Source organism: Setaria viridis, chromosome 9 (assembly GCF_005286985.2).
Source record: "Setaria viridis chromosome 9, Setaria_viridis_v4.0, whole genome shotgun sequence".
In the NCBI taxonomy this organism is placed as follows: Eukaryota; Viridiplantae; Streptophyta; class Magnoliopsida; order Poales; family Poaceae; genus Setaria; species Setaria viridis.
In genome coordinates, this window is record NC_048271.2 from 9,458,185 (window position 1) to 9,472,937 (window position 14,753).

The window sequence follows — 14,753 nt, forward strand, 5'->3', positions numbered from 1 at the left end:
TGGGCAGAGAATCAGGGTTCGTGGAGCACGTTAAACCGGCAGCGCGAGAAGGGATCATCCAGAGTCGCTGACGTGGTAATATATTACGATTATATTAACAAGATGGAGAGATCAACGGGTGGCCCGCTGGCTGCGTGCGTAGCGAGGAGCACGATTCTTCTGCCGCGACGCTAGCTGCATCTCGTAAGCACCCAACCCCTGCGTGCGTGACAACCGACTCCCTAGCTCGGCCGCCAACGCGACACACGACGAGGTCCCTGGTCCAGGCCGTCTCCGTCACGGCCGGTCTCGTGACATAGCAGCGTGACTTCAACCCTCGCGACCCGGGCTTCGCACAGCTTACAGCGCCATGCCGTGCGGCGTACGAGGAGGAGCGCCATGCCGTGCCGGCCGGGCCTGGAATTTCCACGGGAAGACCAGTGCCCTGGACCCTGCCCTGCGTGTTGGAGAACCTCTGAATCAGGCGGGCTCCACCGACTCTAGTGGGCCCGCTCCTCCGGCGCCGGCACCGGCGGCTGGGATGCGGACGTTGAGCTACACCAACAGGGGCCTCACCGTGGTCAACGACGTGCTGCTCCTGGCGGAGGAGGACCCCTTTCCGCTCCTTCCCGCGGCCTCGCCCGCGAGCCACCACCTGGACAGCGCCGGCGCGTCGCGTCTAGTGGAGGATTTCCTACGCGTCAGGGTCTGGGACGGGCTCCCGGCTGACAGGCTCGCTCTGGCCTCCATCGGCGTTTCGCTGCTGTTCTTCCTCAGCGGCGCCGGCGGCAGGACCAGCTCCGCGCGGGGGGGTCGACTTAGCCGACGGCAGGAGCCGATCGAGGGTCAGCTGCGCGGGCGTGCCAGACAAGGTTGCGGCCCTGTCCGAGGTCTGGGATGAGCTCGACCTCGTCCGCCCCGCGGGCGTGTCCGTCCTCCACGAGATCGCGCTTCGAATGGTCCGTGCCGGCTGCACCAAGGAGCTCTTCCGGGCATTCGCGAACGCTGCTTGCGATGTGCTATACAGGTAATGCTTCCGATTTCTGCCTCGTCAATGGATTTTGTTTGCATTTTTATTGGCCATTGGCCTCCTCTCCCTCTGGCTTGCTCTCACGGATCTCGCGAAAAAAGAGAACGGAAGGAACAGAGAAAACGGAAGGAAAAGAGAAAGATGGAGGCATGGGCAGTATCGTCAATTCAAATGCCAAAATAATGAAAAAAGGAAACAAAACATATTAGAAATAGAAAATGTCAACAAATCAAGCAAACTCATGTTAGGGTGTCAAAACTGCGAAGGTCATTATTTCGAGTGTTAAAATTGCGAAGTCACGTATTTCCAGTATCAATATCGTAAATTTCTCGCATCCAATGCGAGGAAATTTCAGTTTCTCAGGAAAGTCGGCGTGGTACAGCGGCTATTCCTCGGTCAGCGTTGGAGAATGATGGAGCTGATGACCGCAAAGTCTACCTCACTACCTGCCGGTGTCTGATCGGATGCAGAGCAGTACCATGACAATTACCGAGTGAAAGCGCCCCCAAAATACTAGATGTACTCCTTTATCCCTAATATATTTAAATAAATTTAGTATGAAAATAGAGCCAACGATCCCAACAATACTAATTATGTATCATAAATATATATATATATATATATATATTTGGTCGAAGTTGATTACGTTTGACTTCTCGGGATCTAAGTAGATTCTCCGATTTTTTTTTTTTGAACGAGAACAATCTCCTTTTGTCAGGTGAAAGATGGAAAATAATTTTGTTATTTATTAAGCCTATGTACCATTTCCGTATGAAACCTTGCCCGCATATATAGCCAAATCTCGCTTGGCTCTCCGTTTTCTACGGCGATGGGGGAGCTTTGCAGCATTTATTGCAAATTTTTTTCGCCAGGATCTTCTGTAATGAATTTCGTTTTTTTAATCATGTAGTATAAGATGTCTCAGGGTGTCTTCTGTCAGTTTTTTTTTTTTGCAAATTTTGGGCACGTCACTTTTAACGGATGTGTTTTGTTTTCTGTATATGTCCCCAACTAGTTAGGCTCTAGTCTTTTTTTTAACCTTGTATTAGGCTCTGTAAGCTGTACGAAGCCGATATTTTAGGCGATGGTATTTGCCGATATTCCATTTCTCGTTTACTTATTCATGTTTGTTTCAGCTCGCAAATTGTGGATTGCAGCATGTACATCGTTACAATTTGCTAGCTGAAATAAACAGGCCTAGACTGTGACGGTTCATACACCAGATTGTAACAATCTAACATTCTCCTTCCCTGCAACGTGCAATCCACGATCTGCAACTAAATAAAAATGGCCTAAGACTGGAGCAGGATCTAGATGGAACCTGTTGCTCGTCTTCGTACTCACAGCAGAACAAAAATGAGAACAGAAATCCCCGGACCTCCTCAATCGTGAGGAATTTTATATTAACATGCCCACTCCAGTTGTCTCTATCATGCTACATAATACAAGGAATAAGACCCTAGCTAATTTTTCGCAGTCTCTGGAGTCCAGGGCTCCAGGCCACTCCTCCAGGCCATGCCTTTTTGCATGGTTTAACCTACTTTGCATGCTACACATCATGCATGTCATTGTCAACTTGTCAGGTCAGTCGGTCACCGACTCCCTTTGCACTCGCACAGTTGCGCATCATTGTCAAGACGAGCTGCTAGACACAGGCACGCACAGTGAGAGTGAGCAGAGTTTGGACCAGTTTATCTCTAGGAACAACTTTGGAGGGGAGCAAAGTAAAACTCGAAACTGTTGCTTTTTGTCACATCTAAAAGCATACCTTTGTCTGTTGCTTTGTTTCCTTACCTTTTGAGTGCATATGTAGAAATGCTCTGCACTGTATATATTCAGAAGTACTCATCGAATATTTGGATCCCGAGCTAAATTTTAGCTCCTATCACATCGAATGTTTCGATACTAATTAGGAGTATTAAACATAGGCTAATTACAAAACTAATTTCACAATCCTTAGGCTAAATCGCGAGACGAATCTATTAAGCCTAATTAGTCCATGATTTGACAATATGGTGCTACAGTAAACATTCGCTAATGATGGATTAATTAGGCTTAATAGATTCGTCTTGCGATTTAGCCTAGGGAATCTGCAATTAGTTTTGTAATTAACTCATGTTTAGTCCTCCTAATTATCGTCCGAATATCCGATGTGACACGAACTAAATTTTAGCTTCAGGATCCAAATACCCTGACAAATCCTATTAACTGAGCAGTAGCTAGGTTTGTATAGCGGCCATAAAATTGTATTTTCAAATCTAGTGGCGCAACTACGCAGGCTATTCCTCTAGTCATGTGAATTTTCGGCTTTGTTCCATCTTCCTTTGCTTTCTTCCCTTTGTTCTGGACCTGTCACTAAAAATCTCAGCGAAAAGGCTCTTGCTGTTGTCGAAGGGAAGATCTCAGCAGAAAGCTGTGACGAGTACTGCATTAATACATCGCACTTGAGGTACGGCGAGGAGCATTTGCTGACGGTGACGACGCCTTGGAGAGAAAAGCAGATGCGAGTTCCTGAACCAACTTGGACGCCAGGACATCGCAGCAGTGGCTAGACTGCTATTACATGTGTCAGTGTCACCCTCGCGTTTCAGCTTCAACGATCTCTGAAGGTGTCCACGTTTCAGAGGAATCCAGATCCATTGCCGGGGAGGTGTTTGTTCTGGAATCCACAGCGTGTCGCAGCGACTTTGGGGCTCACTTGTGCCGTTCGTAGCTTTGCTTTTGCTGTTCAGACGTTTTCTTCTGCACATTCATGCGTACAGGAGGACCTTGACATATTTCTGTTCGACGCCACAAAGATTAACCAAGGGAAAACGATAATTTACCTGTTCATGGATCTGGAGAAGGGAGAAGAATAGAAGATGCGATCAGAGTCCAGTGCCGGGCAGCAATTTGAAGTTCAGTTTCTGCACCGGGAAGGGATCGGAAGAAAAGGTCTGCAAACTATATACCGGGTTCCAGAAAATTTCGTTCGGTCGAGAGATAAGACCACCACATAAAACAAAGCAGCAAATGATGGCTGAAAACGTCACGGCTTGGCTTGGGCAGATCTCACTGAAGAAAGTTGGCTTTCAAATGAATAAGCCCCAGTGCCTGGAGCACCACGACCCTGCAGTGTTTTGTATGCGCCGTGAGTGACAGGGACATTTCAACAAGCAAGACTGCAAGAGGCGGCAATGCAGGGCCCTGTTTTTTTTTTTATGTCTACGTCAAACTCGAGTGTTTGACGGGGTCATGACACTCAATTTTTTTTTACCGTTCGATGCAAAATAGATGGCTGGATCCATCTCTTTTTCCTCCTCATCTGTTTGCCTTATAGCAACTCCAAAACCTCCCTTAAAATTATCCCAAAATCTTATTTAGGGAAAAAAAAAACTTACCTCCAATAGCTCCCCCATCCTTTTCGTAAAAATGCGCTGACGCGAAAAACACCTCTATCGCCCCGCATGTATGCGGGGTACAGTCCTTCCCTAATCGTCTCGTCCTCGAAATTTCCAGCGCCCACTTTGTCATCGGGCTTGACACCGTGCGCGCGGAGCAGCGCGGCGTACGACGCGGCGAGCTTGGAGACGGCTGCGAGCTGGTTCTGCAGCTCGCGGTCCCACCCAGCGCAATCCTCGGAGAGGGGCGAGGGGTGGCAGCGGCAGCGGCAGCGGGGCAAGGGACGGCAATGGCGGCGGCAGGTGGAATCGAGCTCAAGAACGCACCAAAAGCTTCCTCACCTCACGATCAAATGGATTAATCTCACAACTCTGGCCACCAAAACCCAATCACCGCCACGGGAAGCTCACACACTTGCTCCTCTACCCCCTCAACCACTCACAGCCCGCTGCCATGGCTTCCTGCACCGAGGATCATCCCCTGGCCGCGTTGCTGCTCGGCCCCGACCTCCACTTGCACGCCGCCGACATAGCTCCAGCCAGTACCCCTTGATGGGAACCACCAAAATGGATGTGCCTCGCGTCACTGATGCTCTCCCAGCATGGTCTCATCATAAGCTAGCTCGTCGCCAGCGAGGAAACTGGCAATCAAGCCCATGCGCCACCGCCTTGACTGTGCGAACAAAAAACAGAGGGTGAGACGGGTTGTTTTACAAGGGAAAAAAGTACGAGGGGGTTATTCGAAAAAGTGAGGGTTTAAGTGCGAGGTCGGTTTTCATCCAGGGACTTTAAGCGCAAAATCATGATGACGTGGCCTATTTTTTGAAATATTGGGGAGTCTAGTTTTTGAGATCTGCTGTGGGATGATAATATGTTGGGAAAAAAATTTTAGAAGAGCTCCCGATACATAGTTTTGGGGGAGAATTTTTTAGAGACTCTTGGAGTTGCTCTTAGAGCAACTCTAGCAATAGCCCTCAAACTCAAACTTCTAAAAATCAAATGGGGTTCTCTCTATTTTTTTAAAGGCTACAAAAATATCTCCAACTCCAGCAATAGTCCCCATGGATAGAGGGATCCCTAGAGATCCCGGGAATGGAGGGTGGAGGAGGGAATTTTGAGGCCTCCTCAAAATGGGGAGTCAAGTAGAAGGTCTGCTGGAGTGTATTTTTTTAACTTACCCTGAGCTGTTTGAAGGGTCTGATGGAGTTGCTTTTATCCCCCTCAATGGAATCACGGGAGAAGAAGCAATGTCGTGGCGTTTATAGATTGGCCAAAAAATTCAAGGGTGAGATCCTCAAAATACTCCAGTGTGATATAGTTTTCTCTTTTTTTCCCCTACGAAAATAGTTTTCGTATCTGTCCTTATACGACTAGGGTATATATTTCTGTATGATTCCCTTATTTTCAGGGTTTATTTTTGTAACAAATACCATTAGTACATTTTAGTATTAAAAAATTCTAATCCTAGCCGCCACTACCCCGGCCCAAGCGCACGCCATGTCCGCCACGAAGATCCAGCCAGAGCCGAGCTCCGCCGCCCACGACTCCGCGGCGATCGGTGGCGGCGAGACTCCGCCGCGGGAGCGCATCCTCCTGCAACCGCAGGACTACATCGGCTCGGTCGACAAGTGCACGCTGACGACCTGGGTCTTCGAGGGCCGCTCGATGGCGCGCCGCGCGGTCACCTACGTCCCGGGCCTCTGCAAGATCTTCTACGAGGCCCTCGTGTACGCCACCGGCAACAAGCGTCGCGACCCGAGCACGAACTCCCTCCGTGTGGAGGTCGACGCCGCCCGGTGCCGAGCATGTTTGGTTGCTAGCCACCATTGCCACACCTAACATTTGGCAACCGTGGTAAATAAATTTGAAGCCACACTTTGCCATGGCAAAGAGATCTTGCCATATTTTTTATCTCTATGACATGTGGAGCACATAGAATTTTGCTAAAGTTTAGATGTGTAATCAAACACTTGACAACTTGATCAAAATTATCTAAAGTTAGATGTGGCAAACTGTGGCGGGAAGCAAACACCCCTACAACGGCCACGGCGTCCCGATCGAACCCACCCCGAGGAGGAGGGCGTGTACGTGCCGGAGATGGTTGGCCACCTCAGCAGCAGCCTCAACGACCACGAAGAGATCGCCGGCGCCCGGCGTCAAGCTGGCCAACGTGTTCTCCACGAAGTTCGTCGTCGAGACCGTCGGCGGCCGCCTGGAGAAGAAGAAGTACAGGCATGTCTTCTCCGAGAACATGGGAAGAAGTCGGAGCCCCAGGTCACGGTCTGCTTGCAGGGGGTGAACTGGACAAGGATCACGTTCAAGCCTGACCTCGCAAGGTTCCACATGACACACCTCGACGACGACATCGTAGCCCTCACGGCGAAGGTCCGCAGGAAGCACTTCGAGGTCGAGGAGCGTGAGGTTAGGAGGCATCTGTGGGTCTTCGTTAACGCGGTCGTGGAGGACCCGGCGTTCGATTCGCCGTCCAGGGATGCACTGATCACCCCTCGGGAGAGCTTTGGGTGGAGCTGTGAGTTCTCTGATCAGTTTGTCGGAAACGTTTTCAATATCATCATCGTCGAGCTGTCTCCCTGGAATAGATCGTCAAGAGATTCCAAGGCCAAGAAAAGGAAGCGGTAGTGTGACTCCCGGATATGCATGCATGCTTTTGTTTGGATTAAGAGGACGACTCGCCAGCGTTAGAATTGGAGAAGGCGTCAGGCTTATCAGCATTGGTTTGCTAGTCAGGGTGGGTTGCGTTGTTAGGAGTTTTTTGAAGTCAGGGAGCTTGCTGGTTATCTGATGGATTAGTGGCTGTGCTAGGTAGCTGGCTATGTAATGCTGGCCTGGACATTGAATGGTTAATTTCTTTTTGTTACGGCGTGGTTGAGAGTAATGCATGGTTTAAGCAGTTTGTTGCCGCGCGAGAAATGATAGATGGATTGCAGTTCATCCAATTCAATTCGTTCCATCCATGCTGATCAGAAGTTGAGAACATACCTACAGTGCTCAGAGCAGTACAGAACAGACATCTGGTATCGATCGACGAGACAACGGGCCGATCCCGTCGATCCGTGGCCTCCAACGTGACACACGATGAGAAACAGTAGTAGAGAGCGATTAGATCGATGGAGTCCATTCTCTGACCCCCTTTTTTCCCAGGCCGTCTCCGTCACGCCAGTCTCGTGACACAACAGCCTGACTTCAACACCAGTGCCCTGCCCTGCGTGTTGGAGAATTCTGTCACACGCGCTTGACCGTGCAGGTGCAGATGCGGCCGGGGTGCAGGCAGCGTCGGACAGCGTCCAACGCGACGAAATTTCAAGTTTCTAAAGAAAGTCGGCGTGGTGCAGCGGCTATGATTCCTGCTGTGGAAGATACAATCAGGTGCAAGTCCAGGTGAAAATGATGGGGCTGATGATGACCTCAAAATCTGCCTGCCGGTGTCTGAACCGATGCAGAGCAGTACCCTGACGATTATCAACTGAAAGGGCCCCAAATACCGGACATGGTCTACAATTTTCCAACAAGTTATACATGCCCAGATTAAATTTTTTTTCTAAGGAAAGTTCTAAAAGACAGTCTTAGTTTTAGCCTTTTAGGCGAGGGGCATGTTCAAATCTGTGCAAAATTTTAAGTACAAACATACCCACTTCAGATGTCCCTACCATGCTAATTAGTACAAGGAAGGCCCTAGCTAATTTTTCGCCTCTTGACACTTTGACAGTCTCTAATGGATGGTGCGCAGGCCACTCATCTAGGCCAGGCCTTTTTGCATGGTTTAACCTACTTTGCATGCTACACATCATGCGTATCATTGTCAATTTGTCAAGTCACCGAGCCCCTTTGCACTTGCGCAGCTGCCCATCATTGTCTGCGAGACAGAGACACGTACAATGAGCAGAGTTTCGACCATTTTATTTATCTTCATTCAGGAACAACTTTGGAGGGGAGTAAAGTAAAAACTCGAATGTACCAAATCTGCCTCTCTTCTCTGTTGCTTTTTGTCACATCTAAAAGGGAAAAAAGAACATCGCATACCTTTGCCTGTTGCTTCATTTCCTTTTGTTTCCCCCTTTTGAGGGCATAAAATGCTCTGCGTTGTATATTCTTCTAAAATATTCAGTTCATAAAACGCACTGCAAATATCTTAAAAATCTCAGCAAAAAGGCTCTTGCTGTTGTCAAAGGGAATATCTCTGCACAAAGCTCTGACAAGTACTGCGGCTGAGCACTTGGCCGCTGCTGCCGTTCAAATCCCTCAGGAATACATTGCATCTCACTTGAGGTACGGCGAGGAGCATTTGCCGACGGTGACGACGCCTTAGGAAACAAAGCAGATGCGAGTTCCTGATGCCAACTTGGACGCCGGAAAATCGCAGCAGCGGCTACGTGTGAGTGTCACCCTCTCGTTTCAGTTTCAACGATCTCTGAAGATGTCCACGTTTCAGAGGAACCCCGGAATCAAAAGCGGTGACGGATCCGCTGCCGGGGAGGTGTTTGTTCCGGAATCCACAGTGTGTTGCAAGCTTGCAGCGACTTTATTTTGGGGGGTTCACCGTTCACGCGTGCCGCTCGTTGTTTTGCTTTTGCAGTTCAGACGTTTTGTCTCTGCACATCCATGCGTACAGTGAGGACTCTAGCATTCCTGTTCCACGCAAAGATCAAGAAAGGAAAAGCGAGGATATATCTGGAGAAGGGAGGAGCTGTGATCAGAGTCCAGTGTGCAAGCTGCAACACTGGACGGCACAGAGTTGCAGGAGATCGCCGTGGAAAAAAAGGAATTGTGCAGGTCTTGGGCAGCAATTTGGCGTTCAGTTTCAGCACCGGGAAGGGATCGGAAGAAAAAGTCTGCGCGGCGTGCAAACTATATTTCGGGTTCCAGAAGATTCAGTTCGGTTGAGAGATAAGACCCCCACATAAAACAAAGCAGCAACTGATGGTCTCGTCGCTGAAGACGTCACGGCTTGGCTTGGGTAGATCTCACTGAAGAAAGCTAAACATTCTTAAATGAACAGGGAGTGTTTGATACACCTCCTGTTTAATACTAATTAGGAGTATTAAACATAGACGATTTACAAATCCATTGCACAGATGGAGTTTAATTCGCGAGACGAATCTATTAAGCCTAATTAGTCTATGATTTGGCAATGTGCTGCTACAGTAAACATGTGCTAATTATGGATTAATTAGGCTCAATAGATTCATCTCGTGAATTAGTATAGGGATTCTGTAATTAGTTATATGATTAGCTCATGTTTAGTTCTCCTAATTAGCCTCCGAACATTTAATGTGACACTCCTAAAGTTTAGCACCTCGTATCCAAACACCCCTAAGTCTAGTGCCTAGAGCACTACGAGCCTGCCTTCTTTTGGTGTTGCGCCGTGACAGGGACATCTGAACAAGCAAGAAGGGCAGCAATCCATGGCCCTGGTCCTTTATGCAGGCAGACGACAGGACTAGCAAAATCTATCCTTCCTGAAGCTCTGCATGTCTTGGCCACCAGAAGTGCAGAGTAGGGCAGCCTGGCAGTTCTTTCGGTGGCACGTTCAGCTCTGCCGGCGAGTGCTGTATCAATCTCTTCTGCACGTCGGGTCTGCACTAGCTGAGTGGGAGGACTTTAACGAATGGCCATGCGTGCCTGGGACACATGAACTGAAATGTGTCTCTGCTTGTTGGTCTTGTCCACACAGTTCTTGGGCTAGTGGAGTGCTCGTGTTCGTTCCTAGTGGAATAACCTGAACAAAGATAACGACGAGGAAAGGAAGGGGGCGGCAGCAGACCTGGAGACAGGCCAAGCCCGAGGTTGGGCTGCATCTTCCTTTGCTGGGCCGATTTCCTTCTTCTATGGGCTTTTGATCTTAGGCCCAGGGCTGAGTCCACCACGGATGAAGTGAAGAGTTAGATAACAAGCGCTGTGGCATACATGCAGGCATCGGTACCAAGATGATACTGCACAGTACATTGAACTGAAGAACTTTGGCACCTAAGATAGCTTTCAGATACATCTACTAAACAAGTGCAAGAGTGAAAAACAATGACAGAGGAAACACAAAACTTGGATGGCAAAAAAACACAAAACTCAAGAGTGTAATCATGCTAACATATACAGAACAGGGAGTGACCCCAGCACATGAAGAATAAACAAACGCACAGAACCTGAACAACGATGACCACCACAAGTTCACAACACCACCACAAACCAGTACTAGCAGACACAACTGTAGATACACGCACAAGCTAGCAGCAGTAACAAGTGCAGACACGGCAGTAACAATGCATATAGGTACAAACTTTAGGCAGTAGGAATGTATAGCGAGCGCCTCGATTGGCATAGCATAGGAGACGAAACTCAAGCCCCTCTGTGGATCAATTCACCGAACGACGTCCGGTCATCAGACGTGCTCCTCCTCGCCGTCCTGCTCCTCCTCGTCGTATTCCTCCTCGGCGGTGGCGTCCTGGTACTGCTGGTACTCGGCGACGAGGTCGTTCATGTTGCTCTCGGCCTCGGTGAACTCCATCTCGTCCATGCCCTCGCTGGTGTACCAGTGCAGGAAGGCCTTGCGCCGGAACATGGCCGTGAACTGCTCGCTCACGCGCCGGAACATCTCCTGGATGGAGGTGGAGTTGCCCACGAAGGTGGACGCCATGGACAGGCCCACGGGCGGGATGTCGCACACGCTCGACTTGACGTTGTTCGGGATCCACTCCACGAAGTAGGACGAGTTCTTGTTCTGCACGTTGATCATCTGCTCGTCCACCTCCTTGGTGCTCATCTTGCCACGGAACATGGCCGACGCCGTCAGGTAACGCCCGTGCCGCGGGTCCGCCGCGCACATCATGTTCTTGGCGTCCCACATCTGCTGGGTCAGCTCCGGCACCGTCAGCGCACGGTACTGCTGCGACCCGCGCGACGTCAAGGGGGCGAACCCCACCATGAAGAAGTGCAGCCGCGGGAACGGGATCAGGTTCACGGCGAGCTTCCGGAGGTCCGAGTTCAGCTGGCCCGGGAACCGCAGGCAGCAGGTCACGCCACTCATCGTCGCCGAGATCAGGTGGTTCAGGTCACCGACTGCATATTCATTTGGATTATTCATCCGTTAGCAATTGTTCCTGCATTGGCATTCTGCAGCAACGTGCATGAAAACTAACGAGATAATGCTTACACGAAGGGTTGGTGAGCTTGAGGGTGCGGAAGCAGATGTCGTAAAGCGCTTCGTTGTCAAGGACCATGCACTCGTCGGCGTTCTCCACGAGCTGGTGCACAGACAGCGTCGCGTTGTAGGGCTCCACCACGGTGTCAGACACCTTGGGCGACGGGAACACGGAGAAGGTGAGCATCATGCGGTCCGGGTACTCCTCACGGATCTTGGAGATGAGTAGCGTGCCCATGCCAGAACCCGTGCCGCCACCCAGGGAGTGGCATACTTGGAACCCTGTCAGCAACGCGGGTAATGTCAGTGGCAGTCAGTTTCAGTTTGACAGATGCAGTGATCAAACATAACTGTTCCCCTTGCCGTCACTAATATCAAGTGAAATGTGATCAGAAATTCAGAGTTTGCTATATAGTTCAGACTCAGATATCAAATTAGTTCAGTCCTGTAAAAAGCCCAGGCTATCAAAAATGAAAGCATGAGTAACAGGAAATTTTGCCTTGATCTTCACACATACAACTTCAAGTTATGCATTGCAAGTTGCAACCAACTTATTAGTTTTTTATGCTGCTTTTATTAGGTGTACTAAAATCCATTTCACCTCATGTAAGTCCAAATGGAATCATGCAAGTATATACACTAAGCAAGTAAGCAACACATGAGTAATCCACCCAACCACCATCCACTGGGTACAGCCTGTCTCAGTGTCTCATTCGTCGCAACCACCACCGACAATATTACAGTAGCAGCAGATCTAGATACTTTCTTTTTTTATTCTGGTAGGTCGTACAACATTGTCATTAATCAGAGCATGATAATAATGTCATAAGTAGTGCATTATTGAGATAATCTCATAAACTTTCACCATCCCAACAAGATGTTGACAGGTGATGTAACGTTTCTTCAGTACTGGAAACTGGTATCCGACCGACAAAAGCAAGTATTAGGCACCTCAAGGGACTGAAAATCTTCTCTAAACAACAAAAAATGTGATTTTACAAGTAGCAATAATCTTTTTTCAGAAAAATTAAAATTCACATATGTCGTAGCGCACAAATGAGGTGTTTGGTCAGTAAAATATCCTACATTAGTCATAGCTTGGTAGGACAACAAACGCATAACAGTAAGTTCTGCTTGGCTGCGATCATGTTTGTTTGTACCCACTGAAAAAAAAAATACTTAAGCAGAAAACACTTGTCCCCATTGCGAATAGCAAGTTGCAGGACAAATTCATGAGAAAAACTGGGGGAACAGACAAGACATGCCTAATCTACCTTCTTTTCAGAACTGCAGTGCATGTCTGAAGTCATAACCTCATGATTACTTTTGGTTAAGAAGTAGCCACGTCCGCGCCCACATGAATGTAACTTCCAACAGATTAAACAAGGTCTTGGACTGACAGAATTCGTCTAATATTATGCAGTGTTGTGTAGCATCAAGTTTCTATTTCAAATTAATCTGCAGGTATTAGCCTGTGACTCTCTAGCAAACAATTAGAAAATCTCATATCTGGCCTCAAGTTTCACTCACTTGATTTAAGTGGAAACAGGCATCCAAGATGAATTCCGATAAGTACTGATCTATGTTGATTCCAATCATCTCAATCGACAATAGACAATGGAGCAACTTGTGAGACAATAGGACTATAATTTGAATAGTGCCACTACAGTAAATGCAACACAAATGAAAGTGATGTTTCAAACTAGCGTTAAAATGATCTTGGTCTTTCAATTTATCCTGCTAGCAAATGAGGTAATATTTGGGTTTCAAGGAAAAACTCCCATTCCTTCCTTTCACAATGAATTAACTCTATATTCAGATAAGTTTCCTTCAGTAATCTATTTTCCTCCGTCCAGAGTTTAACATCACCAAATCTGACAGCATTGATACTCGACGATCTGGCACGGTGGCACCCATCGAGGCCTGCCTGTCAACACTGCCAACTTGGCATAGTTGTGTTTATTAATGCAACCAATTTCTCCTGTAGGGTGTTAATATTGTGCTATCCCTGTCCTGACAAAAGCATAAAGATCGAACCTTGATAATCCAGCAATCTGGCTATTGGATACAGAAATGCAGGGTAGTTGCAGATTTACTATTTTTGTGACACATTCTAAAACTTTAGTGCCAAAATCGGCATTCCCTGCATTTGTGTTTTTTTTCTCCCAGTAGTGCGACGCTCCGATGCCTGATCTGATATTCTGATCTACGCACGAAATTAAACAGGACACGAACACGACGGAATCCATGTATGACGGACCACGAGATCGATCGACGAGGGAATTGCTGCGTTAGTAGAGAATATGCATGTACCTTGGAGGCAGTCGCAGTTCTCGGCCTCCTTGCGCACGACGTCGAGGACGGAGTCGATGAGCTCGGCGCCCTCGGTGTAGTGTCCCTTGGCCCAGTTGTTGCCGGCGCCGGACTGGCCGTAGACGAAGTTGTCGGGGCGGAAGATGCTGCCGAAGGGGCCCGCGCGGATGGACTCCATGGTGCCGGGCTCCAGGTCCATGAGCACGGCGCGGGGCACGTAGCGCCCGCCCCCCGCCTCGTTGTAGTAGACGTTGATCCGCTCGAGCTGCTGCGCGGAGGCCCCCGAGTAGCGGCCCGTGGCGTCGACGCCGTGCTCCCCGCAGATCACCTCCCAGAACTTGGCGCCGATCTGGTTGCCGCACTGCCCGCCCTGGATGTGCAGGATCTCCCTCATCTTGGCGACGACGGTCCTCGCGCCGCGGTGGCGATCTGGCCTCTGTGGTAGGGATGGGATCGGAGGAGGAGGAGGACGTGGGAGCGAGGCCGGGGGAGGGAGATCGAAGCGGGTGGGGCGGAGGGCGTCGTGGGGGGGCGGTTATATGCGCACCCCAGTTTGGAGGGAACGTCTCCAATCGATGGATCCATCTGGCGATGGGTCTCTGTAGGTCATGTTTTTGCCCCCGTCGGTTGTGCATGGACCAGGTGTATCTACAGTTTTTTATCTGCTGGTGTGTTTTCCAACTTCGCATTCAAGGTCGGTACGAATACGATGCAAACGAAAATCGCACAAGCGAAATAGTTTCAAATACAAATAAAAAACTGAAGAAAGGAAAAGAACTGATGGATCACCAACTATAGAGACAACAGAAACTTTAGCTTTTTTAGCTTCTTTTTGGGTTTTTTTATTTATATAAAAGAAAATGTGCGGGAGCACAACAGGCAAGAGAATGGCCAGCCC

At 48.9% G+C, this 14,753-nt stretch overlaps 1 protein-coding gene across 1 annotated transcript; it reads right to left on the minus strand.

Annotated features, from left to right (window-relative positions):
- Positions 1-10,446: 10,446 nt before the first annotated feature.
- Positions 10,447-14,376, minus strand: LOC117838531 (tubulin beta-3 chain). The gene is made up of 3 exons (XM_034718587.2): positions 13,856-14,376; positions 11,555-11,824; positions 10,447-11,460 (listed from the first exon to the last, which is right to left on the minus strand). Exons 1-3 carry the CDS (start codon positions 14,247-14,249, stop codon positions 10,784-10,786), a joined length of 1,341 nt encoding a protein of 446 aa, XP_034574478.1. The 5' UTR covers positions 14,250-14,376; the 3' UTR covers positions 10,447-10,783.
- Between the last annotated feature and the right edge of the window lie 377 nt (positions 14,377-14,753).